The sequence below is a fragment of the Pteropus medius genome, unplaced genomic scaffold (genome assembly GCF_902729225.1).
Source record: "Pteropus medius unplaced genomic scaffold, Ma_sr-lr_union100, whole genome shotgun sequence".
Lineage (NCBI taxonomy): Eukaryota > Metazoa > Chordata > Mammalia > Chiroptera > Pteropodidae > Pteropus > Pteropus medius.
The window spans coordinates 10,408,013-10,434,997 of NW_024349803.1; the positions used below are offsets into that span (position 1 = coordinate 10,408,013).

The window sequence follows — 26,985 nt, forward strand, 5'->3', positions numbered from 1 at the left end:
GAATTTAATTGTAAAGCCACTTTCTGCCCCTAGCTGCTACCCAAGGAAGCTATGAGCAGGTTCCGACAGAGGCGGGGTGGTAAGCCTGGCCCCTCACCCCTAGATGGAGTTCACTCCTACCCTCCTTGTCAGTACTGGGCATGGGGACACAGGTGGGGGCTGGAGTGGGACCTCTGAGGTCGTGAGGGCCAAGTGGCCAGGTGGCAACATCGGATGACTCAGGGATGCCAGTGGGGTGTGTCATTCCGAAGGGTTGTGTGGACTCGGGACACTGGGGCCCTTGTCAACCCCTTGGTTCTGAGAGCCTCTCGGACCCACCAGGCTCCCCGGACTAGCCGGGTGGGTGAGTGGGTCAGAGTTTTAGTTTTTAACTGCCAGGTCTGGGTGCCAAATCTCAGCTTTGTCTTTGACCAAGCTATGCCCTGGGGCAAATGCCTGACTGTCCCTGACTCTGTCTCTCTGCTGGCAAAACGGGGAGATTAAATGCCACCCCGCACATTCCTGCCCTCGGGCCTTTGTGGCTGAGCCTCCCTGCCTGCGCGACCTTCCTGCCCCCACGTGACCCCGGAGCCCTTTCCCATCCGCTCTTCCTCGCCTGTGAGCTTCTGGAACACTTGGAATTCGCCGCATGCTAGTTATCTGGTCTCCTCTGGGCTTTTCTTTCTGGTTAACCTCACTGCGGTCATCAGGAAGATTGGTGGACCCCTTGGACTGGGCAGCCACCCAGCAGGCCGGCGTCACACTCCTGTGGGCCTGTGGGAGAGGCATCACATTGCTTGCAGTACCTGGTGCCTCCTGAGTGCCTCATGCCTCCATGCTTTACGCCTTTGCAGCTTCTGATCCTCACATAGGGCCTGCTTGTCTCTATTGTTCACCTTAGCGAATGCTGACTTGGCCCCGTTTTGGCCCTGCTTCCAGAAAGCCCTCTGCAGTGCCCTCAGGCTAGGTGAGAGGCCCCTCGCTGCTCCCGTGCTCCCACATGACTTAGCCCTGTGCCCTGTCACCCGGTTGGTGCACCCCTCCCCACACACACTGGGAGCCTCAAGGCCAGGGGCTGGGGCTCATTCATCCTGCCATACCCAGCTCGCAGGACTGAGACAATTTACTGGAGGTGCGAGTCTCCTGGAGTCTGAGCATGTGTGTATTTTGGGGGAAAGGCGGCCAACACTGGTGGCTTGTCCAGTTTACTCTTCCTGGGTCAAAAATCTGGGCCCTTTCTTATGTCACGTGCCCTGTTTTTTCTTTCCAAGGAGGCACCCAGAGAGGGACTAGGTTTACAATGGAGAGCACTTCTGAGTTTAAAAACCAAAGAGGGAAAACCATATCTAATACTGAGTTCCCAGCATTTTGATTTCTTCCACAGTCTATTCAGTGAACAAGCATCTTCTGAATACTTGGGAAAATGTCTTTGAGGAGCTTAAGTCCCATCCGTCATTCAATCAGCAAGCACTTGGGGGCTTGCTGTTCTCCAGCCTTGTTGTAGGGATGACAGTGGCTGGCTGAGATGTGATGCTGTCCTCCGAGGCAGAGTGTGGGAGCCGAGACCAGCCTGCAGCTGGTGTGAGAGCATATCGAGGAGTGTGTGGTGAGGGGCTAAGATCTGTTGAGCTGTCTATGGAACTTGCAGTTTGTAGGCGTGAACTCAGGAAGGACTCTGGAGAGGCAGGAGGGCTTCCCGCAGGAGGGGAGACTTGGGGTGGACTTGGAAGGATGCTATTGATAATAACGACTTCGTTTATCAAGCACTCACTGTGGGCAAGACACTGGGCCAAGCAAACAAATGTAGCCTTTCACGACCACCATGAGGCAAATGCTGCCACGTCCCCACTTTTACAGAAGAGGTGACTAAGGTACAGAGGTAAATAACTTGCCTAAGGTTGCAGGCGATCTGAGTCCGTAGCTCAAGCTCCTTGGTAAGGGGTTCCAGGTGAGGGGCCTGCCCCAAACTGGGTGGGGAGCTGCTGGCTTGTAGGATCACGAGGAGACAGGCCTGGGCTGGGGCAGGGGCCAGCACAGCAGAGAAGGTCCTAAACAGAGGTGCTGGATAATGGGGGGCTCAAAGCACCTGATGTTCCCACAGTGCTGGCCAGCCGCCTGATTCCCCCAGCTGCCCCTGGTCCTCAGGGCAGGAGGCAGCCTGGCTGTACCAGCCCTATGTCCTGTTGGCATACTTGTCCCAGTTGGGATGAGGGGCGTGTCTGTTCCCAGTGACTAGCACTTGCCCTGGGTGCCTGGCCTCCTCAGCTGCTCCTCCCACAGGGACAGCGATCTGGCCTCGGAGGCCTCCCTGACTCTGACGCCACCTCCCCTGCTGACCTCCTCCGGGCACTCCTGGATCTGCAGCCTGGCCTGATTCCACACCCACTCACCGCTCTGCCATCCACAAGAGGATGCCTAACGTGAAGGGCTGGCCGTGGGCTCTGGCCACACTACATGGTTTCGGATCCTGGCATTGCCACTTTCTAGCTAGGTGACCTTAGAACAGTTATTTTACTTCTTTGTGTCTCAGTTTCTTCAACTGTAAAATGGGGATAATCAAAGTTACACCTTATAGGATTTGTTGTGAGAATTATGTGAGTGAATTTTGTAAGATCTTCCAACGGCATCTGACACATTGCTTGCATTATTTAAGTGTTCCTGTTATTTTTAACATGATCACTATTGTAATTCTTATGCCAGGTGGTTTCTATATACCTACTCTGGGACTCATAGTCCTGGGGCATAAATGGCTAAGCTCCAGGTCCTGTCCACGAGGCACTCTCACGCTAGTGTTAACAGTTGTGATACAAGGAAGCACATGGTACTTGGGGATCGTGAGTAAGCCCAAGGGCATTGTGTCCCTCACCTGGACTGGCCTTTGCCTGGATCTCTGAACTCCTGTCTGATCATTTTTGTCCAGCTGCCTGCAGTCCAGGTGTGATCAAGGCAGAGGAGTTTGGATTCGATGGGGTAGAAAAGCAGGGCCTGAGGTATTAACAGAAGACTTAGGTGATACAATCTGTTACTTGTATCAGCAGAAGACCTGGTTCTCTCCAGAAATAACCAGTGGTGCAGTGACAGTGCTGGGCTTGGGTTAGTTAGCAGAGGCGTCAGACAAAGGGCTAGAATAGTCTTGAGGAGGGGAGAGTGAAGCCTTCAGGGTTATTTGCAGATATAACCAGGCAGGCTACCCCAAGGTCCCGACCCCTTCCTATGAAAAAGATGGCCACTAGGTGTGATGTTTTGAAAGGAATCAGATGATCAGTGGGTTAGATCTGGGATGGCAAATAGGTTTCCTCTCTGGACCAGTCACCTGGTTCTGGCTGCCAAGGATGCTGCATTGAAAAGGGTTCTAAGACTGAGCAGGAAAGAGGACCCTAATTGATTAGTGATGTCTGCCATGGCTCTGGGAATGGGAGGGAGGGCACCCATGCCACATACTCATCATCTAGATCTGATGATGTCAAGGTCTTTTACAGCAGGGGTCCCCAACCGCTGGGCTGCGGACCAGTACTGGTGGCCTGTTTGGGACCGGGCCGCACAACAGGAGCTGAGCAGTGGACAAGCAAGTGAGCAAAGCTTCATCTGTATCTGCAGCTGCTCCCCAACGCTAGCATCACCACCTCAGCTGCACCTCTGATCATCAGGCATTAGATTCTCATAGAAGCACAAGTCTCTGGTTCCAAAACGTTTGGGGACCGCTGCTTTACAACAGAGAATAACACACACGATTGAGCGAGTGGTTCGTCTCAATAATGGAGCGAGCCGAATGCACTGGTGGATTCCTGAAGAGGTTGAGTGGTGCGTGACAGTGCTGGGCTTGGATTGGTGAAGGTATGAGACAAAGAGTCAGGGCACAGTCTTAGGGAGGAGAGAGTGAAGCCTTTAGGGGTGCCAAGTGGCCTAGACCCCGGCAGGGCTGCACACCATTTATGCATAGCCTGCAAATCAGCAGCCCTGGGGAAGCTGCCCATTTCTGGGAATTGTGCAGAGGGGAAGGGCAGCTCTTGGAATGCAGAGCCGTTTCCTCTACACGGCTTGGGTCACGCCTCCCAGTGTGTCCTCATCCCCAAGCTGGGCACACCCAGATATCACAGAGATAAGATAAGCTTTCCAGGGCTGATTTGGCTCAGTGTAAATGGAAGTCCGTTCACTCCCAAGAGCTCCATTAGTCGTGAACGTGTCCTCCTCTTCCATCTTTATTTACCTAGAAAACTTGTAGCTCAACTCATGGGGTTTGGGAGAGTCTTTAATATAATTAGTATAGAAATAGAGAAGCAAAAAGCGGTAAAAACTAAACCTTAAATAAAGTTGGCACCATTTTTGGGAGAGGCCACGGGTTGGCCACTATTCCAGCTCTGAGAATTTGTTGTCCTGTAGTCGGGGCCAGGGAAGCAGCCACAAGGATGAAGAGTGCTCCGTAGATTAGGAAATCATGACAGTCAAAGAAAAGTCTTGCGATACTGCAAAACTAATTTCCAAAAGAATTTAAGGCAGTGTCGTGTGATGGTTCCAAGTATGACCTTTGGTGTCCGACCAGTCCACCGTAGATGTCCACTGAATGGTGGAGATGTTACTGCTCTGTAGCCTCTCCCGGACACTGCTTGTTCTGGCCAGGACTGTATGACACTGCTTAGGAAGTGGCGGTGGCTGGTGGGGTGGGGTACAGGGAGAGGCCAGGAAACCCATGGACCCCTTGACTGTGTCTGCAGCCAAAGCCATTTCTGTCATATGTGTCCACTTAGAAAAATGGGCTGTGTTTAGGGGTATTCTTTTGGGAAATAAGCTCTGTAGAAGCCCTGGAAACTGGGAACCTGGGGTGAAGGGGCAGATTTGGTGATATTACCACTGAGCACTGCTGACTGGGGGAGCTGCTAGGGCTCACTGCTATCCTAGGCATTTATATCTGGTACAGGATTAGGTCCCCTGGCAGCCCTAGGTGGTACAGGTGCTCTTAGGGCTATGGATGGGGCAGGTGAGGGTCCAAATCACAGGGGTCTACCTGATTAGAGGAGGCCAGGCGCCCAGCTACTTGGCATGTCAGTGCAAATATGCCTTTGCTGGGGAGCCCTCCAGTTTTTGGAGTTTTTTTGTTTTTATTTTTCCTGGGGCCTCATACATTCTTGAGCATCCTGTTCCTCTGTTTTATAGATGAGGAAACTAAGATTCCAGGTCACACAGGGAGCCCATGTTGGAGACATGAGTGGAACTCAAGCTGCCTGGCTGCAAAGTTGAAGGCTGTTACTTATATGCCCACTCCCCACAGGCTGTCTCCCCTAAGAACTGAGGGGGGTTTTGCACAAGACTTCTCCCAGGAGGTCTTAGACATGCCCCCCCAATATAATTTGAAATTTTCTGGGTGGAAATGTTACCCTGGGGTCATCAGTCTACCCAGCCCCACCTCCCAGAGGCATGAGTCTGCCCCTTCTTGGCCCAGGGAGGGCTGGGTGGCTGGAAGGCTGCAGTGGGGCAGTACGAAGTCATTGGATAGACCCTGAGCCTTCCATGTGTTGGGCTCTGCCTGACCCTGTGAGAGGCAAGGGAATGAGGAGACGTGACTCTTGTCCTCATGGAGCTTTTAAGCTGCTTGGGGAGGTGAATCTGCCATTCAGGAAACAACTTCAAACTATGCAAGATGGTGCTAACCCTGAGAAGAGAGGGAGCAAAAGACAGCAGCCACCAAAGCTTATTGCTCAGCTTAAAGATGCTTCGCGTTTTCGTACACATGTTAAGATTGTCAAGGCAGCGATATTGCCCTTTAGGAAGAAGTTTCCGGTAGGAGTGAGGGTTTGGGTTGCCTGTAGACTGGGAGGGACTCTCAGCTGGAGTTGCCATAGGAACCAGCACTCAGTGGCCAAATGGCTGCTCTTCCAAAAGTTGGTTTCTGAGTGGAGGGGGCTGCCTGGAACCTCAGAGCCATTTCCCATGGAAACAGTGTTCTAAATGATGGGTGTCGTTCCCACACAGGCCTATTTAATCTGACTGCAATGGAGCCGAGATGAGATGGCAGCGGGGGAGGAGGCTGGGAACTGGGGGGGGGGCCTCAGAGCAGAGGAACCATGGGAGAGTCAGATTCATTACCTGCCCCCGTACACACACACACTAAACAAGGCTAGAGAACAAACATTTGAGCACCTTCTCTGAGCTCGACACATTTCATACTTTTAAATTTTATGCTTAGGGCAATGCTATAAAATATGACTCCTAACCAACCCCATCTTGCGAATAAGACTCTGAGGCTGTGAATGGTAACTTGCCCAAGGTCACTCAGTTGGTCAGTAGGAGAGAATCCAGCACAGAAAATTTGTGGGGAAACTTTAAGGAGAACCTCAGGTCTATCTATACCCCCACTCCACACGCACTTCAGAGGGGCCATCCATGACTCCCAAATGGTAAAGAACTGCCATTCTAGAGTGATCTCTAAGATGCTTTCTAGTTGAATAGACTGGAGAAGAGGGGTGTCGTGAATGTAAGCAGTTTGTTCCTTAACCACCAACCAGCTTTTTATACTGTAGTGACTTTTGTCATAGCCTGTGGTGACTTTAAAAAAATCTTTCTTTACACCACGTGAGAACAGCCTGTTTTGTAGAGAGTGATATACGCCCTTTGCCATTTTGACTGCCCTCCCCACATTTACAAAGACATCATTTAGTCAAGGTTTATTTGGGGGAGATTGAAGACTAGAAAAACATGCCCGTTGCCAGAAGATCTGGCTGAAAGCCTTTATGAATTGAGGGTTCTCTGGACTCATTCTCCCGCCCTAGTAACCCCTTATTTTCTTCCTGGGCTCACAGTTGCTACCAGAAAGGTCTTATCTGTGTGACTGGTCTGACTTGGTAGAGGAAGGGAGACAATCCCAACTTCTGGTTGTGAGAGTTGCCCCTTAACCCTCTGCATGGTGAGGGCCAGGGCTGTGGCTAGTAAGTTGTCTGACAGTCGTTCAGAAATTCCAGTGTTGAGCTTCCAGTTCCTTCAGCAAGCATCTGCTCCGTGCTGGTGCTATGCCAGGCTTTGGTGCTACAGACAGGGACAAGATGCATTCCCTACCCTTTTGTGCATAATGAATGTATAGGAGATTTTAGGTGTGATGGTGGCCTCTGTACTAAGGACTTCAGGGCTCAAACCTGTGCTAGAGGCAGTCCCAGGGGAGGCGATTCTGGGGCCCAGGACTGTTAAGAGTGCGTGCTCTCCCAGGGGCCCTGGGAGTGAGCAGAGGACTCAGTGTGGCCACAGGGCAAACTGGGAGAACACAAAGCCAGTTGGGGGAGAGAGTGGAGTGTGAGGGGCTGCAGCACAGGTACTGCTAGAGAGGTCAGGGGCGGAAGACAGTGACAACAGCCTTGATTGTCTGGTGAAGGAGCCCAGACTTGACCCATCAGTTATGAACAGCACTAAAGATTTTTTTTACCATGAGCAACCCAGTCAAATTTTTGTGTTAACTGTGCACTCTAACCCTGTTCCATTGAAGCTGAGTTGGAACTCTCAGTTGGCTCCCCGTGGTCTCTCTGGGGCTCAGCCCCTGGTGCAGGGCACCGTGAAAGGAAGGGGGCCCTCACATGACCATTTCCTGCCAGCTGCCTTGCATGGCAGGCAGAGGGCAATTTTTAGCAAGTCCCCAGGTGATTCTGCTGTGAGTGGTCTCAGCACCGACTCAAAGGTTCAGTTCACGTCCTCTATCATGTTTACTAATGTATTTCTTATCTCGTTTTACTTTGAGAAGAAAACCAAGAGAAACAATTTTCCTTCCCAATACCTTCCTATCCACTTAGTATTTTTTATTCACGTCGCTGCCAGCAAAGAATGGAAAGGAACTTTAAAAAACAGCCTTTCACGTGTTTACATTCACTCTGGCCCAGTGTCACCTTCCACGCCCGGCAAGGACAGCAGTTAAGGAGGAGCAGTAAGGAGCTGACACCGTGCGCCCCTGACCTGAGAGGCAAGTGAGAGAGGGAGCCGACCTTCCCCTTCTCTCCCCATTTCTGTCTCCCCGAAGCTCCCCTCTGGCCCCTTTGCATCACCGTCTCTGTCAGGTGGGAGAGCTCAGTGCTCTGAAGCTCAGCTTGTCCCCATCTTTGTAGGGAGATGTGGAACCAGCTGTTGGGGCTGCGGCTGGCACCTCCCTGGCCTTCTATCCTGCACCAAAGGAACTTAATCCCCACTTGAAAGAGGGAATTGCACGTTTTCAGGTGGCCCGAACATTTTATTTTGTTGGGAGCATTTTAATATTGTTGAGCTTTTCTGGTATACAAATATAACCCATGCTTGTTGTAAAAAATAGAAACATCGAGAAAGGGCCCTGAACCCTGCATTACAGACAGCCACCTGCTAAGCCTCTCTATGCCTGGATCCCCATCTCGATGTGTAGTTCACAGATGGGTAATTTCATGGAAGTACAATCACAATTACTTGCTGTTTTGCAGCCTTTTTTTTTTTCTCATACATGAAATAAACGTTTTCTAGCGAATAGCATCCTTTCTCATGGCTGCGTGGATAAACACTATGTGGATAAACATTTTCTTTAACTTCTCCCTGCCCAAAGTTTAAGTTATTTTCATTTTTTCCTGATTTTTAACATCTTTGTGCACTTGTCTGAATATCTCCTTAGGATAAATTTTTGCCTTCTAGCTGCGAGAGAGGGTATATACATTTGAAATTTTAATAGATTTATGCAAGTGTAGTCTTAACTCTGTTTGGACACATTTTCACTTTCACCCTCAGTGTTTGAAAGCCCTCACTTCCCCACACTGCAGGGAAATCCTAAATGTCAACATCAGGCTCCAGTAACTGCAAAGATTATGCAATGACCTTGCCTGTAACCCCCATGCAAATCAGTGTGGCCCGATAATCCACATTTATGTCTAACACCCTTTCGATTGAAATCTAGGCTTAAGGACTCATTTAATGCTGAAAAAGAACTGTAAAAATCCACTACCTTAATCTGGTAGGCAAGGAAGCTGTGGCTCAGAGAGGTCAATGGCCTTCCCAGCAGCAATACACACAGGACACCGCGTTCATTGTCTTCCTGGTAGTAGGCTGCCTGACAACCTGCTACCAGGCACACACACACCGCGCCTTACCCACTCCCAACTTGCACAGACTCCTTCTTTTCTAGTACATTGAAGTAAGATCAAGTTTTAACCCCCTCGGCTCAGGGTCAGTTTTCATGCTACCCAGGCATGCCCTCCCAGGAGGTAGTATTGCTTCTCCCTGGCAAGACCCGAAGTTAGCAGCTCAGGTCCCTGGCAGCAACCCCCAAATTGTTCTCTAGGTGACTCTTCCCTTGACGCCACCAGTGTTTAACATCTGGTGCTGGCATCCCCCTCATTCTGGAAACGATGGACTTCCGTCATTACGCTAGATCCTGGTTTCCCTCCTATTTTTCTAAGTGCTCCTTTCATGCTCCCCTGCCTGCCTCTCCTCTGTGTCACTTTGTGACATCCTTTCCAAAGGTCACTCTCCTCTGCTATGGCCTCTTCACAGTCAGCCCTTATCTGTTAAGGTCCAATTATTCTTCAGAATCCTGGCCCACATTTCCAGCTCCCTCCTAGCCACCTTAACTCGAGGTTTCTCAGCCTTGGAACTATTGATGTTTCAGAATGAATGATTCTTGGCCATGGGGCAGGAGCTGTCCTGTGCATTATAGGATGTTGAGCAGCATCCCTGGCCTCTGCCGACTAGGTGCCAGTAGCACCCACTTGGTTTTGATAACCAAAAATATCTCCAGATGTTGCAGATTTCCCCGGGGGGCAAAATTGTCCCTGTTTGAGAACCACTGCCTTAGCTGGACTCAACATCATCAAAACAAAACGTAGCCCTGCTCCTCCCCTTCCTCCTCCCCAACTAGAACAGGGTTGACCAAATGCCTTGAGATTCTAGCATGACTTTGTGCATAATAAAGGTCAAGAAGACTGAGGAAAAGGAGCTAGGATCACAGAATTCTGACAGTTGGAAGGGGCCCCCGACACCCTGAGCTTAGGGGTGCTAAGCTATTGGGAACCTTTCCCTTTAATCAAAGATGGCCTCAAATCCTTCTCATCACTGCTGTCCAGTGATCAGTTGATGAGGAAGGTGGACCTCTGTGCTTTCCCTGCTCAGACTAACGCCCTCATGTTTACCTGTACATAGGACAAAGTTTAGTGGTGGGAAAGCTTCTTCGACATGGCTTTTGGCTGTACTTGTTAAAGACCACACGGCATCTAGTAGTACTCTGTCCCCAAGATCAGGCCTGGCACATAGTTGGTATTTAATAAACGATTGAATAAATTATTTTAACATTGTCTGTGGGTGGTGGGACTAGGAGTGACATTTTAATTTTCTTTTGCATTTCATTTTCAAAACTTTCTATAATTGGGAGTGTTCATTACTCTGTAACAAGGCAGGAAAACCCACGAATATTTCCCCCTAAGTCAGAAAGGGAAAGGCCCCTGCCTCATTACACATGTCTTGCTTCCCCAGGTCTGACCCACCAGAAACATGGCAACCAGCGCCGTCCCCAGTGACAACCTCCCCACGTATAAGTTGGTGGTGGTGGGGGATGGGGGCGTGGGCAAGAGTGCCCTCACCATCCAGTTTTTCCAGAAGATCTTCGTGCCTGACTACGACCCGACCATCGAGGACTCCTACCTGAAACATACAGAGATTGACAATCAATGGGCCATCTTGGACGGTGAGGCCTGGATGGCAGCCCTGCATGGGGCTGGGGCATGAGATGCAGAGGGTCAGGGAAAGGTGGCAGGCTTCAGTGGGGCATGATGGTTTCCTTCAAGTTGCCATTATGAGGCAGTTGGTACAAGGCCATGCATGGTTTCCAGGGTGAATTCTGAACAGTTTTATGGAAACTAAAATGTGTATTCAACAAAGAGGCAGAGCTAGACTCATGCCAGCTCAGTGATGCCATGTTTGTTATTTCTTGTTTGATCAGAAGCTCTAACATTTACTGATGTCTCTAGTTAATAAAAAAAAAAAAAGAGGGGGGGAATATATTATTTCTTAATAAGCATAGTTTATTTGGTAATTTTCCCTTGGGGGGAAAAAACTTGCATCTGACATCGTGTTTCTAGTTTAATCTAAATTGGTCCAGATTAGCAGTTCTTAAAGTGTGGTAGCCAGGCCAGCAGCAGCAGCACAGGGAACCTGTCAGAAATGAAAATCCTCAGGCCCTACCTGTTCAGAAATTCTGAGAGCGAAGCCCAGGAATCTGTTTAACAAGCCTTCCAGGTGATGCTGAAGTTAGAGAGTCACTTCTCTAGATTCTTCCTGATTATTACTTTGTACTCGGAATCCCTGTCTTAAACAGTCTGAATCATACAATGTCATTCTAGGAGGGGAGTTTTGAAAACCGCTGGGATACAAGTCCTCCGTCAGATATGTGATTTGCAAATATTTTCTCCCAGTCTGTGGCTTGTTTGTCATCCACTTAACAGCGACTGTCAAACACCAGAGTTTTTAATTTTCGTCAAGTCTCATTTCTTAGTTTGTTCTTTTATGGATCATGCTTTTGGTGTTGTATCTAAGACATCATCACTTGACCCAAGGTCACAAAGGTTTTTTCCTATATTTTCTTCTAGAAGTTTAATGGTTTTAGATTTTCCATTTAGGTTTATGATCTATAGCGAGTAAATTTTTGTATATGGTATGAGATATAGAACAAAGTTCTCTTTTTTTGTATATGAATGTGCAGTTATTTCAGCACTATTTGTCGAAAAGATTGTCCTTTCCCCCACTGAATTGTCTTTGCACCCGTGATGAAAATTGGTCATCTGTATATTCTATTTCTTTTGATCTGTGTCTGTCTTAACACCAATGCCATACTGTTTTCATAACTGTAGCTTTACAATGAGTCTTGAAATCAGATACTCTTAAGTCTCCAACTTTGTTCTTTTTCAAAGTTATTTTGGCTAGCCTAGGTTTTTTGCATTTCCATATGAACTTTAGAATCAGTTAAATTCTAAAATTCTAGATTTTGATTGGAATCGTGTTGAAGCTATAAATTGATTTGAGGAGAATTGACATCTTAACAATGTTAAGTCTCCCTACTCATGAGTGCAGAATCTCTGTTTATTTGAATCTTTACTTCTCTCATCATTTTTTTTTGTAGTTTTGAGTACATATTTTATCAGATTTATACCTACATCTGTATTATAAATAACATTGTTTTTATTTCAGTTTTCAGTCATTTGTTGCTAATATATAGAAATACTATAGAATTTTGTATGTTAATCTTGTAACCTGCATCCTTGCTAAACTCACTTATTCTAGCTTTTTCATAGATTCCACTGGATTTTTTGCATAGATGATCATGTCTGTAAGTAAATATAGTTTTACTTCTTCCTTTCCAATCTGGATGGCTTCTATTTCTTTTTTCCTGCCTTATTTCACTGACTAAAAACATACTTGTCTTATTCTTATCTTAAGGAGAAAGCTTTCACTTTCTGCATTGAGTATGATGTTAGCTATAGGTTTTTTCATAGATGCTCTTTATTAGTTTGAGGATGTCCTCATCTATTGCTAGTTTACTGAGAGTAAATATTTGATTTCGTCAAATGCTTTTTCAGTGTCTACCGAGATAATCATATGATTTTTCTTTTTTAGTTTGTGTAACAAATGATGTTGATTCATTTTTCTAATGTTAAACCAACATTGCATCCCTGGGATAAACTTTACTTGGTCATGATGAATTGTCCTTTTATATATTGTTGGCTTTGATTTGCTAAAATTTTGTTTAGAATTTTTGCATCTATGTTCTTGAGAGATATTGGTCTGTAGTTTCCTTATGTTGAGTAATGCTGGTTTTGTAGAATGAATATGAAAGCATTCCTTCTTCAATTTTTTGGAAGACTGAACAAAATTGGTATTATTTTTTCCTCTAATATTTAGTAGAATGCACCTAACAGGATATCTGGTCCTGGAGTTTTCTTTGTAGGAAGGTTTTAAACTACAAATTCAATTTATTTAATAGATACAGGGCTATTCAGGTGATCCATTTCTTCTTCAGTGAGCTTTGGTAGTTAGTTTGTGCCTCAAAATTTTGTTCGGTTCATCAAAGTTATCAAATTTATTGCCATAAAGTTGTTCATAATAATCTCTTATTGTCCTATTAGTATCTATAGAATCTGTAGTGAGGTTGCTTCTTTCATTCCTGATATTGGTAATTCGTGTCTTCCCCTTTCTTCCTGATCAGGCTGGCTAGAGATATATCAATATCATTGATTTTCTGAAATGACCAACTTTTGAGTCTATTGATTTTTCCCATTTGGCTTCACTGATTTCTACTCTTATATTTATTATTTCCTTTTGTCTGCCTATTTGAATTTAATTTGCTCTTCTTTTTCTAACTTCTTAAAGTGGAAGCCGATCTCATTGATTTGAATATTTCTTTTTTTCCTATGTATTCATTTGGTGCTATTAATCTCCACTAACTTCTCATTTAGCTGCATTCCACAAAATTGAATACGTTATGTTTTCATTTTCATTCAGTTCAAAATACTTCCTAATTTCCCCTTTGATTTCTTCTTTGACCCACTGGGTCATTTAGAAATATATTATTTAGTTCTCAAGTATTTAGGGATTTTACAGATCTTTCCATCATTGATTTCTATTTTAATTTCACTGTGTCAGAGAACATACAGTATATTATTTGAATTCTTTGAAATTTATCGAGGCTTGTTTTATGGCCCAAGATATCTATCTATCTTGGTAAATGTTCTATGTGCACATGAAAAGAATGTGTTTTTTGCTGTTATTGGGTGGTATGTTCTATAAATATCAATTAGATCGAGTTGGTTGACAGTGTTGTCCGAGTCTTCTATATCCTTACTGATTTTCTGTCTACTTGTTCTATTACTAAGAGAGGGATGTTGGAGTTCAGAGTATAATTGTAGAATTGTCTATTTTTTTTTCCGATCAGTTTGTGCTGCATGTATTTTGACATTCTATTATTAAGTGCATAAATGTTTGGGATGGACATATCCTTCCGAAGAATTGACCTTTTATTATTATAAAATGACATTCTTTATCTGTGGGTTTTCCCTCTCTGCACTGTGTCCTGGAAATTTTCTCATGGCAGTAAGCTGGGCATCTATAGGTACCCACATCTATTTTATGTCCCATCTCTCAGGGGTCACCATCCTTCATTGCCTGAACAGTGTTTTGGAAACCATTATTTTATATATTTTGTCTGTTTTTTGGTTGTTTCAGGTGAGAAGGCAAATCTGGTCCTTGTTACTCCATCTTGGCCAGAACCAGAACCATATCATCACTTAAAAAAAATTCAACTTTGTATATATATACCAAAACCACTGAATTTTCAATCGAATTTTAAAGTGAAAAACACTGTTAAAGAGTGAATAGGATGATATTTGAATTATACCTTGATTTTACAAAGCATCATCCTTCGGGGGCTTGTCTGCAGCCCTGGAACTTTGAATAATTCCACCAGGTACCAGGCACATCCCCACCTTAGGGACCTGGCATTTGGTGTTCCGTCTGCCTAGAATGTTCTCACTGCAGAAATATATTCTCACTTCATTTAGGTCTCCACTTAAATGTCACATTATCTAGGAGGTTTTTCCTGAGCAAACCATCTACCCTGTTATTCACCCCACCCCTTCGTTTCTGTCCTCCTGCTCAACTCTTTTTCTTTATTCTACCTTTTATTGTTGCATATATATTTATATTTGTTTAATACATTTATTTGTTTGTTTATTTGTCACTCCCTACTAAAACAGATATGAGAGCAGAGACTTTATTACTGCTATATCCTCTAGCATCTAGACTACTGCTTGGCTCATAGTGAATCCTCAATAAATGTTTATGGAATAAATGAATGAATGAATGCTGAACAATATATGTGCCGTCACAGGTTTGATGTGCTCGCTCTATTATTTCTAATGCACATTAAATATGTATAACTATTAAAATTTAAAACCTACGTTTATGAACTTTCTAAAACCATTTCATACATCACACATTCGAATATATACTTTGGGATACTGAGTTAAAGGAACATAAACAGTTTTCTTTACTGCAAGACTTAAAAGAACCTTCAATATGAACTATATTGGAAGCATATTTCTAGGCTATATTGTCTTTAAGATTTCCTAAAAGGACCATTTTTTGCATATCATTCTGGGCTATTTACACAGAAAACATTCTGAAAAACTTTGCATAATGCATGTAAGAGAGTAACACATCGGGCCTGATACATAGTTTGGAATTCAGTAAACAATTGTTTCTCTCTACAGTCATATAAACTTTTCAAACTTTTAAAAAAAGTAACTTTGAGTATTAGATCCATTTCTGAGGGAAATAAAAGTTTTCCTCCAGGGTGTTTTTGAGGAAGATTTCGTGCTAACATTTATAGCAGTAGTGGCAAGGAGAGGAAAGTGTGGCCAGGCCCCACTCTATGAGCATGAATTTGCAAAGCCTATGTTCTGAAGCACCTGGGGTCCCCTTAGGTGCCACACCTCTAATCCTGCTACCAGGGTCAGGCCTGACTCAGAGCACTGCCCACCCAGGCCTGCCTCCAGAGCAGGAGATTGCCACTCTACTAGGTCTTTTATTAAGGAAAGGAAAGCTTAAAACATTACTGCTAAATATTAATTAGTTTGGTGTTTAAAAGGATGCCCCGTATTTTGAGAACTTTAATCAAGGCTGGTTGGTTTAGGCTCAAGTGTAACTAACACCTTCTGGGGCTGAGGCCTTTTGGGGTGGTTCGCAGCCCTGGGATAGACAGGACTTTCCTCGGGTATCCAGCACCCTGAGGTCCTGCTTCCCTGGAGGCCACCCCATCAGGGTGGAGGGGCGCTAAGCCTGGGATGCCTTCCAAGTGCTCCGAACTCTGAGTTTCTCCCAAACTCGGGAAGTGCAGACACATGGCATCGTGGTAATGGTAATGATGGCAGTGATGAGGAGGAGAAGAGTTCAATAAGGACGGTATTTATTGGGCAATTACTGCATGGGAGGCCCATGCTAGGCACTTTGCTTATGCTTTTTTTTAATCCTTACAAACAACATTGTGGAGGCTTCTGTTGTTATTTCCATTTGTAGATGGAGAAAATAAAGCACAGATGTACACAGCTAGCAATGATTTGAACTCCCCTTTGTCTCCTATACTGTCAGTCTGTCAATCCTCTCCCACCTCACGGGGCTGACCCCTATGCCTCTGGGAGTGGGAGTTGTAATGGGGGACAGGGGAGATGGTGGTGTGGACTGGATTATCAGAACCAACAGGCACACCTACTTGCCCTTCTTCCTCCTTGCCCAAGGGCCTTCAGAGAGCCAGGTACTCCATTTCTGATCTGAATTTCAAATTGGATTCATAAGCTTGCTCAGGAAGCCTTCTCTGTGGTTTCTACATTGAGGGTTGTCGCAGCCTTCCTGTGAGAATCACAAACCTGTTTCTTGTTTTCTTTCAGGGGGCCTCATTGCCCTTGTCCTCCCAGAATCCACGAGACAGGAGATAACTGACCTCAGGGGCCAGAAACGAGGCTCTCTAGTACCTGTGGGACCCCCAGGCTTTGGAGCAGGCTGGCTCTGAGTTCTCGGCTCTGAGCTCTTTCCCTCAGGGCATTGGGATCTTTGTCTCACCTTCCATTGTTAAGGTCCCCACTCTGGGAACATCTCCTCCCCACCGACTGGGCCTCACCTCTGCTATGTGGTTGCATCAGCTCCCCCATTTCCCGGCCGTCCAGTCTTCTCTTCTGGTCTCTGACTTTGGACCCCACCTCTCCCTGGCTTTCAGCTGTGTGGCTCGCTGTACCCCAGTTCTCAGGCTTCATGAATCAGGAAAACCCAAGCATTAGCAGAGTTCTGGAGGGTGTGTGTGTGCGTGTGTGTGTGTGTGTGTGTGTTTATTGTGTTTATTTTATTATATACATAACAAAACTTACCATCTTAAGTATACAGTTGTGTGGCATTAAATACATTCTCTGCAACCCCACCACCATCCATCTCCATAACTTTTTCATCTTCCCCAATTAAGATTCTACATCTATTAAATAATAGCTCCCCATCCCCCATTCCCCCAGGCCTTGTCTATCATCATTCCACTTTCTATCTCTATGAATTTGAGTATTCTAGGTACCTTTTATAAGTGGAATCATATAATATTTGTACTTCTGTGATTGGCTTATTTCACTTAGCACTATGTCATTCAGGCTCATCATGTTATATATGTGCCAGATTTTTCTTTTTAAGCCTGAACAATATTCCACTGTAGGTGCATACCACATTTTGTTAATCATTCATCCAGCAATGGACATTTGGGTTGTTTCCTCCTTTTGGCTTTCGTGAATAATGTCACTATGCACGTGGATGTATAAATACCCGTTCCAGTCCCTGCTTTCAACTGCTTTGTCAGAGTCCCGTGTGCCTATATTTTCTGTTAGGTTGGGGATGGAAGGCACCTGAGCTCTGCGGAGTCAGCCCCCACCCTTTCCACCTGAGGAGACTGTGGTGCAGATGGACAACAGACTTGCCTACGGTCAGACCCAGCTAGAGGCAGAGCCAGGCCTAGGGCCTCTCGATTCCGCCAAGCACGTCCCCATCCTGTCAAGCTGCCTACTCCAGTGTTGGCCCAAGTCTCAAGCCTTCAGGGTAAGGTATTGACCAAATCCTTTGCCCACTTATAAGAGCAGGTGTTTCTGGGCTTTCCCACTCATATGGCCCCCAGCTCCACCCTCTGCCCAGTCATCTTCTAGAACCTTGCATCTTCTTCCATCGACAGAGAACAGCAGTGGGCCCGGAGTCTCCAGACACCCTATCTCACCTAGGGGCCCTATATTCTAGGCAGGGGCTCAGTCTTTGTAAAGAGCAGAAGCCCTGGCTCTTCTCCTGCACCCTCAGAAGCTGAGACGTTTCCACCCTGGCTTCTGCCCAAACCTCAGACACAAGTGCTGTTGTCTTCCCGAAAGAGACTGGACCTGGCTTTTCCCCAAACACTTGAATCCACATTTTTTCTTGAGGAGGGGAAGGGGAAGAGGACATTGGAAGGGCAATGAGAGGAAAAGGAGCATTTATTAAGTTTTTTTTGGATCTAGGGGCTTTACATGGTGGGCTTCTATGCTCAGTAGCACTTCCCCATGGCCCCAGCTGAGAGCAGGGTGCAGGCAGAGCTGGCCTGTCCTTCCACCATCCTCCCCTTTTCCTGCTGGCAGTGATGTGGGAGGAATTTTCCTCTTTTCCTTTATAAGGGAACATGGCTACTGGCCTGAGATGATGAAATCCAGCCCTGTAGGCCCCTGCCTGACCCCTTTATCCTGGTTCCATTAGCCATCACTGTTTGGATGCTTCTGGGGACATGGCGCTCACTGATCTCCAAGGTGCCTGGGGCAGTGCTTGCTGGTAGAAAGCCCTTCCTTACGCTGAGGCCAGATCTGCCTCCCAAGCCCCCTTTCACTCTTGCTCCTTCTGCCTTCGCAGCGATGTTAGCAGTTACTGCTGCCCAGACTTTTCTTGAAGGCCAGACCCAGTGCTAAGGACTGTTTCATCTCATGCTTATAACAATTTTGCTAAATTGAAATGAGTGTCTCCACTTTACAGGTGAGAACAGCTCTTCTTAAGCCATCATGCGCCAGTACTACTGTATTACTTGATAAAATGGTGCAATGCTTTCGTATCACTGGAAAATCGCTTCTGCCACTGCAGTGCTGTGTCCCTGAGGGCTCCAGTGCCTGTCCAGCAGCCCTCTGATTGGTCGGGCCCCTGCAGGCGAGGGAACGAAGACTCAGAGAGGGGAAGTAACATGTCTAGGGTCAGGTAGCTGATTAGAGCCCAATTTCTCCAACCCCAAAGCCAGGGATCTTAGCCTGCTCTGTGCTCACCTTAGCCCTACTAGGCAGTCTGGGAGTTTAGAGACCCACCAGCAGCCAGTGACCTAGAGTCAGCTCGACAAGGCCGAGTGTTAAAGGTGCAACATGCACCCTCCCCCTCCAAAGTTACTGCACAACCAGGGGTCATACCAAGCTTGTCAGCACCCCAAACCCCAGGTGGTTTTCCTCTTACTCATATTGCTGGCAATCAGGTCCTATACTCCTGTGGTTAATTTTGGGGTTTGTCCTGATCTCAGAACATCATGGTGATCGCTATTAGAAGTCATGTGAGCAGTTTAGGCTGAGTGCATCAGCCCGATAGGTTTGAGACCTCACTAGTCTGCCCTTGTGTTGGGTGATGCCACCAGCTCCAGGCCCCAGTGTAGCCACTGTCATTCTGTTGTTACCGTGCCCCAGGTCTGAGTGACTGTGGGCTCCTCTTTCCTTTGGGCACAGACAGCCCCCGGACAAAGATCATGTGCCCTTAATGGTAGAGTCTGTGGGATATAGCCTCACAGTTGTTGCAAAGAATAAATAAATAAAACATTATCAATTGTAAGCTCTTTGAGGAGAAAGGCTTTGTCCACCATCCTATCTCTGATGTCAGCCTGGAGCTGGCACCTGTTAGGTGCTTAGTTCTTGTTTATTGAGTGGGTGAGGGAATAAGGCACATTGTGAGGAGCTTGGCACATAGTAAGTCTCAGTGTTTTATTCTAATATGAATTTTGTCCTAATAGTATAATTGTTCTAATATGATTTATGTAAACATATTAGAATGGGGGAGACAGCATAAATGTGCAATGTGTCAGGTAGCGGTAAATGCTGTTACTATTTATGAGGGTGGCTTGGTGCTTTCAAAAGCAGACCCTCTCGCATGTGCAGATGAGGGGCCACCAACCCATCTGCCTGCATCTGGGGAGGTTCAGGAGTGAGGCTGGAACCCCTGACTTGGAGCTACTACCTTCGTCTATTCCTCTCTATAGCCATCACCTCCAGGGATGTGTGCTTTGGTCCCTGTGTACACAAGTGAGTTCACTAATTCATTCAACAAACACTTCTGCTATGTGCTTGGCTCTCTTTTGGGTTCTGAAGATGCAGCGGTTGGCAAAGTAAAGTCCCTGCTCTGATGAAACATATTAGAATGGGGGAGACAGCATAAATGTGCAATGTGTCAGGTAGCGGTAAATGCTGTGAAGGAGAATAAGGCAAGGGAAAGGAGATAGGTGACCAGGAGGGGGTTGCTATCTTGTGTAGGCTGGCCAGGGAAGACCTTCCTGATAAGATGATCTTGGAGCAGAACCCTGAGAGAGAAAATTGTGCCTGTACCTGGGGAAAGAGAATCTCAGACAGAGAGGGTATCACGTGCAAAGGCCCTGAGGCAGGGCTGTGTCTGGCCTGTTTGAAGACCATCTAGGAGGCCAGGATACAGAGCAAGTGAGAGGGAGGGTAATAGGAGAGGTCAGAGAGATAGCTGGAGGGCACTCATCTCCTAGGGCCTTGTCGGGAGACAAGCCATTGGAGGATTTTGAGCAGAGGAAGGACGTGGTCTGACTGGTGTTTTAAAGGCCCATTTTGGCTGTGGTGTGGAGAATAGGGGAACCAAAGCAGAAGCAGGGAGACCAGTTAAGAGGCTTCTGATAGTAGACTAGGGCACTGGCGAAGGAGACAGTGAGAATGAGTTAAATTCTGGATGTATTTTGAAAAAGGAAGTGGGATTTGTTGGAGGGAGTGTATAGGTGGGGCAGGGGCAGAGTAGAAAGAGCCTTTGGCCTGCACAACTGGTACAACAGAGCTGTTTATCAAGATTAGGAAGACCGGTGAAAGCAAGTTTTGGGGGGAAATCGAGAGTCTAATTTTGGACATATTAAATCTGAGATGCCTTTCACACACGCAAATAGAAGTCAAACTGGCAGCTGGATGTCTCAGTCTGGAGTTAGGGAAGATGTGTGGGCTGGAGATGGAAATCTGAGAGTTGACTTGTAAAGCCATGAAATGAGAAATCACCAAGGAAGTGAATGTGGTTAGAGAAGGGGTCCCAGGACCGAGCACAAGGACCCCCAATGTTTAGAGGGTGACTAGGGGACAGAGCAGGACCAGTCACTGCAGTAGGAGAACCAAGGCCAAGTGAAAAAGGCTCTTCCGAAAGGAAGAAACCATCAGCTGCACCCACTGCTGCATCCAGGAGGTGAGGACTGAGAAGGGCCCTTTAGATTTAATGACATAGAGGTCATTGGTGACTTGACAAGGTCAAGTTTGATAGAGCAGTCAGGAATGAAGGTTGATCGCAGTGGGTTCAGGAGTGAGTGGAGGAGAAGGACGGTGAGAACAAACGAGTCAGAGCGCGGCCGTGGAGAAGAACAGAGACATGGACAGCAGCTAGAAGGAGGAGATGCGAGGTCAAGGAGTGGCATTTTTATTTTTAATTTCCGGCTCTTTTATTTTTGTTTAATTTTTAAGACGAGAGAAATTACAGCATGTTTACATACAGATGGAGATGAACCAATAGAGAGAAATGGATGATACAGGAGAGGGAGGAGACAACAGTAGCAGCAGTGCCCTTTTTGGGGACAGGGGACAGGATCTAGTGCCCAGCTGAAGGGGCTGGTCTTAGGCAGGTGCAGGACCAGGTCATGCCCCATAGCGAGGGCAAGCTGAGCATGTGTTTCAGAGAAAGGAAGATGGGATTTTTTTTTTTCCCCCCTTATACAATGTTTTAAATTGAGATATAATTCATGTGTAAAATTTCCCCTTTTCAAGTATATAATTCAGTGGTTTTTAGCATATGCGTGAAGTTATGCAGTCACAACTTGCTGATTTATTCACAAATCAGCAATCATTAGAATCATCACTACCCAATTCCTCAACATTTTCATCACCTTCCCCCCACAAAAAATCCATACCCATTAGCAGTCACTCCCCATTCCCCGCTATCCTTAGCCGCTGAAAACACTAACCTCCTTTCTGTCCTTATGGATTTGCCTCTTCTGGATATTTCATATGAATGGAATCATGTGGCATGTGGCCTTCTGGGACTGGCTTTTTTCACTTAGCGTGTGGTTTTCAAGGTTCACCTATGTTGTAGCATGTATCAGAATTTCATTCCTTTTTATGTGAGAGTAATATTCTGGTATATGGATATACTATGTTTTATCGTTTCATCAGCTGATAGACATTCGGGTTGTTTCCATTTGGGGCTGTGATGAATAATGCTGCATGAACATTCGTGTGCAAGTTTCTGTGTGGATGTGTGTTCTCACTTCTCTGGGGTCTCTCCCTAGGAGTGGAATTGCTGGGTCAAAGGATCACTGTATGTTTAACATTTTGAGTAACTACCAAACTGTTCTCTAAAGTGGCTGCACCATTTTACCTTCCTGCCAGCAGTGTAGGAGGCCACTGTCTCCGAGGTGGGTTGGTTTCGGGTGGAAGCTTATAGACTTTAGTTCCTGATTTTCTGTTTCAGATCCTCAGTTGGGAGCGGAGGCTCGTGGAGAGAGGAGGCGGTGGGAAACGATGTCCCCAGGATTGGGAGAGTGTTTAGAATTGTTGGGTGCTCTAAAGGCCCTGGTTGTGGGTGCTCTCAGACTCCTCCCAGCCACATGTGACTGCCCAGGGGCAGGTGTGGAGCAGGTAGCGGGTTTGGGGTAACCAGGTGAACGTGGATGTAGGAAGCATAGCCTCCAGGCTTTTGTCTTCTGTCTCTGCAAACCTCAGGCCTTCTGTCCTCACCCACTCCTTTCAGACCTGTTCCTCTTCACAGGCCTTGAGGACGCTGCTGCTGGCTCCCCATTTAAAGACAGGCAAGTGCCAGGAACTCAGCAAGGCTTGGACCCACACAGGCTTAGGTTCAAAAAGTGCCTCTTATGCTCATTAGCAGTGTGAACCTGAGCAGGTAGGTCAGTAACCTTGCCTGCCTCCTTTTCCTCACCTGTAAATGCTGGCCTCCTAGAGTAGTTGTGAGGTAGAAATAGGGTTGTGGGTCTACACTTTGCCTCCCTGTTCTTCTCCATGGCCAGGGACCCCAAGTTCCCATCTGTCCCTGCATGTTCCTGAGTTCCTGATGACTGAGATTCCCTGCTGCTCTTTCCTCTCTTCTCTTTTCTCCCTGAGAGTGACATGGGGAAAGGGGGTACCCCAGGCTCCTCTAAAAAATCCCACAAAGCCATAGTCTGTCTCCAAGAAAGAATGTGTACCCACATATGCAATTCGTCTGCCAACTCGGGATTCACGGACTTCATGAAAACGTATCCCAAGGACCCCCTCACCCACTCCCCCAGCTGTGTCCACTCCCCCAGCTGTGTCCTCTGAGTTGGGGGGCCAGCACTTCTCCCCGATGCCTTCTGAAGTCGGGGCCACCGCCAGGGGGAATCTCCCTGCCTGCCAAGGAGCCAGCCCTGCCTGCCGCAGGATTCTAGCTCCCACCCCTTCGAGAGTCCCAAGTGGCCTGACTTTGCACACCCTGCCCACACCTTGGAGAAGAAGAAAGCGGCCTTTTTCTGGGAACAGTGCATGGTCGATGCGGCCAGCCCTTCTGCCCGGCACCCAGCCTGCTCCATACACACCCTTATCCAGAAACGGGAGAGCAAGTTACAGTGGTAAAGATGCTCAGCGAAGCATTACTTTATTGAAGTCTTTTCCTGGCAAGGGCACAGGCTTCCCCACCTGAGTCCCCTGTAAAATGCACACAACTCCTCCGCCTCCCCGGTGGGTCTGTGGATTAGAGGCGTAAACAACAGCAGGCACAGGCCTTGGAAGCATATTGTCTCTAGAAATTATCATCTCTATTGTTACCCATCCAGAACACTTACTTTACCCTGAAGAGTGCATTATAAAAGTTAAAACTCAGTCAGTTTTCAGTGATTTCCCTTCAAGCCAGCATGGCTGTTTGAACACAACAACAGCGCTTCGTCTAACATGCACGTGATGTGTTCAGTCATCCTCAGTTACTTTTTGAGCTCTCGTTGGGTGCCGAAGCTTTGGGGAGAAACAGAGAAAGGAAAGCTAGGCTCAGCCCTTTTGGGGCTCCACCCATGGTGGGGAGCTGAGCCAGGCCTGGAGGCACAGACTTGGAAGATCCGATGGCACACACGACAGGAAGGGTTTGGAGACTGAGGTCAGAGGCTGGGACCTCAGGAGAGAAGGTGGACTGTAGCCAGCTAGAGAGCAAAGGCTTAGAGTCGAGACAGTCTGGCTGGTTCTGGGTGGCTATACCCACACTCTCTGGTTGAAGGAAAAAGACTGGACCGGCTGGGGCAGCGGGGCCCTGAGGATGTCGGAGTGCCCTCTTCCCAGCACGTGGTCTCAGGCAGATCCTTTAACTCCCTGGGCCTCAGTTTCCTCATCTGTACTGGGGACCAGTAACAGTACTTTCTTCCCACAGTCGCGAGGAGGACTGAGAAGGCGAGTGTGTATAAAGCCCCTGGCACAGCGCTTGCTGCCAGTAGGAACACGGTGGGTGGGACTACTTTTAGTGAAAGAGCTCAGACTGTACCCTGGGCTGCAGGCCAGTGTCAGAGCCCCATGCCAGGGTTTGCCTCCCTCCAGAAGCCCTGGAAAAGGAGGGGTGGGGAGAAGGAAAGGAAGGGAGAGCAAGAAGGACAGAGAAGGAGAGAAGAAAGAGGAAGGGGAAGGGAGAGGAGGAGGAGGGCTCAGTAGAAACCGGGCCTGGTGCCCCTTCCATGCTGGCCCACCTGCCTGGGGCTCCATGCCACACCAGCATGTGGGGCTTGGCTTCTGAAATCCCCAAGATCCAAGAGCAGCCCCAGGGCTTCCACTTTAATCCTCTTCAGGGACATTGCTGACCCTGTCAACCTTGGAGTGGGAGGACTGGGGCAGGCCAGACAGAGGCGCACAGCACTCACCCTCTCTGTCTCCAGAAGTTACAATTTCTGTTACTTTTTTCTCCTCCTTCCTTTCAGTGCATCCATCTCTCTCTCTCTCTCACTCTGACGCACACACACATGCAGAATACCTCTTCTCTCACAGTGACTAATTCTGTCTTGGGAGTCCTCCTACCTTCATGACATCAACAAGCAGGAGGAATGCAGGCAGAATCATTTCTTAAAAGCATAGCTGCCTGTTATCTTCAGCCTCCCCCAGGAAGTCTTGGAGGCAGAGCTGCTGACAAGGGGCCCGTGACCAGGCATTCCCAGGTGTATGTGTGCGAAGGGGTGGGCTGGACGAGGGATGGGACCCCACACCAGACTTGGCCCAGCTCAGCCCGCACCTCCTCCTGCCTGGTTGTAGCTGCCCTCCCAAGGCCCAAAGTTTATAATTCCCAAGGTACCCTCAGCTCTCATCTCTCCCGCTGGCTCCACAGCCATTTGTGTTCTGTGTTCTCAGGGTGGCCCCATTCATTCTTCCCTCTCCATCTCAAACACCTACCCGTCCTTATGCCCTTGTCGCCTCTGCCCAGGTCTCTCCTCCACCTCGTCACAGGCCTCCTGCCTCCATGGCCCTCCCACTTTGGCTGCCAAACTCCCCCTCTTCTGACTATATCTCTCTCCTCTCTGAATCTTCAGTAGCTCCCCAGTGCCAGTGAGGGATTCAAGATTCAGGGTCCCCAGCCTCTGGTCTCCCTGTCTCCTCTTTCTCTCTCTTGTTCCCTGTCACAGACTTTTTACCCCAGCACTCAGCCTCCATACTGCTCTCTTCCTTTCAGCTCCTAGGCTCTTGTTCATGCTGTTTCTCTGCCCGGAAGACCTTTTTCCAGGCCCCATCTTTTTATGTCAAATTCTATTCTTTTTTCGAGGGCAGGATTAAATGTCCCCTCTTTGCTAAAATCCTCCATTATCTATCCAAACTGACGGGACCTCCCCCTTTCCCTAGATTTCCCGTAGTATCACTTTCTGTTCCACATTGTATTTCTTCTTTCAGTATCAGTCCAACTGGCCTCTATGTACCTTGATAGAGAGATACATCTTTAACCACCTAAAGTACCAGGCAGACTGGTTGGCACGGAATAGGTACTTAGAAAATAATTTGCAAATGGATAATTGAATACACCTCTTATGGTCCCACATGCAGGCTGCTTCTGCCCCCCAAGGTGGGTGGGTCTGGCAGTCACCACATACCCACATGCCATCCCTGTCCAGTTTATTAGGATTATGCTAGAAAGTTCCTATATTTTCTGTGCTCTGAAACAATTTTTAGATTACAAGAATAGCTTTGTGCCATTCGTGGGGTAGATTTTATCCCTTCAATTTCATTGATAATCGGCCTATTCAAGTTGTATATATTTTCTTCAATCAATTTTACTTATTTATATTCTGTTAAATCACCTATTTCATTGAGAATTGAAGATTTACTGCTATATAGTTTTCTCTCATAATTAAATATATATCATATCCATAGTCATAGGCCTTTTCTCTTTCCAAATGCTTATTTGTCTTTTTTTCCTCCGATAAGAATTGCTAATGCTTTGTTTGTTTTTTTTTTAATTTCGTTCTTTCAAAGAATCAGCTTTCTATTTTTAGATATCAATACTTTTTCCTTCCTCTCATTTTCTTAATTTCTACTTTTAGTGATGATTTCTTCTTTCTTTGGTTTTATTTTATTTTTCCTTTTCTAGATTCTTGATTTAAATGCTTACTTAATTTTTAGTCTTTCTTGTTTTCTGAAGTGCATTTAAAGTGCATAACTTTCCTTTGAGTCTCTCTTTGACTTCAAACCAGAGGTTTGATTACTGTTGTTGTTTAGTTCTAAATTATTTGTAATTTGTGATTTGCTTTTCTCTATAACTGGAGAGTTAAATAGCAGTGTAACTTTTTAAATTTACAAGTGGATAGATTTTTTTATACTTAGTTTCTATTACTTTCTGAGCTTATTGCATTATAGGCAAAAGATGGCGCATATGGTTTCTGCTTTCTGGAATTTTTGAAATTTTTGTTGATAGCCTAACATACTCATTTTTTGTGATGATTTCATGTGTGTTTAAAAATGCTTATTTCCTCTTTAGGTGTAAAGTTTGTTCTCACTGTCTCTCGTCCACTTATCTGTTTATTTCTAAGAGAAGCCTGTTCAGTTCTCCCACAATGATTATGGGGTTTGTCAATTTCTATTTTTTAAATCAGTTTTTTATACATATATGTATATTTAGGTAAAATTCTTAGATGCTTATGATTTGTGACTTTGGCACTTCTTGATACCCATACTGTTTTCCCATTATAAATACCCTGGTTTGTCCTGTTTAATGCTTTGG

General features: G+C 46.6%; 1 protein-coding gene across 7 annotated transcripts in view; it reads left to right on the forward strand.

The window, feature by feature from the left end:
* MRAS (muscle RAS oncogene homolog) overlaps positions 1–26,985 on the forward strand; it is a 56,586-nt gene that overhangs the window by 13,676 nt on the left and 15,925 nt on the right. For 4 of the 7 annotated variants that reach the window (XM_039837272.1, XM_039837270.1, XM_039837273.1 and 1 more), the window contains exon 2: positions 10,435–10,645. In XM_039837272.1, the coding sequence (XP_039693206.1) occupies positions 10,453–10,645 (193 nt within the window). In that variant the 5' untranslated portion in view covers positions 10,435–10,452. Of the gene's footprint in view, positions 1–7,773; positions 7,916–8,279; positions 8,356–10,434; positions 10,646–17,366; positions 17,575–26,985 lie in introns of those variants that run through there. The other 3 variants (XM_039837269.1, XM_039837271.1, XM_039837274.1) reach the window with 3 other exon arrangements.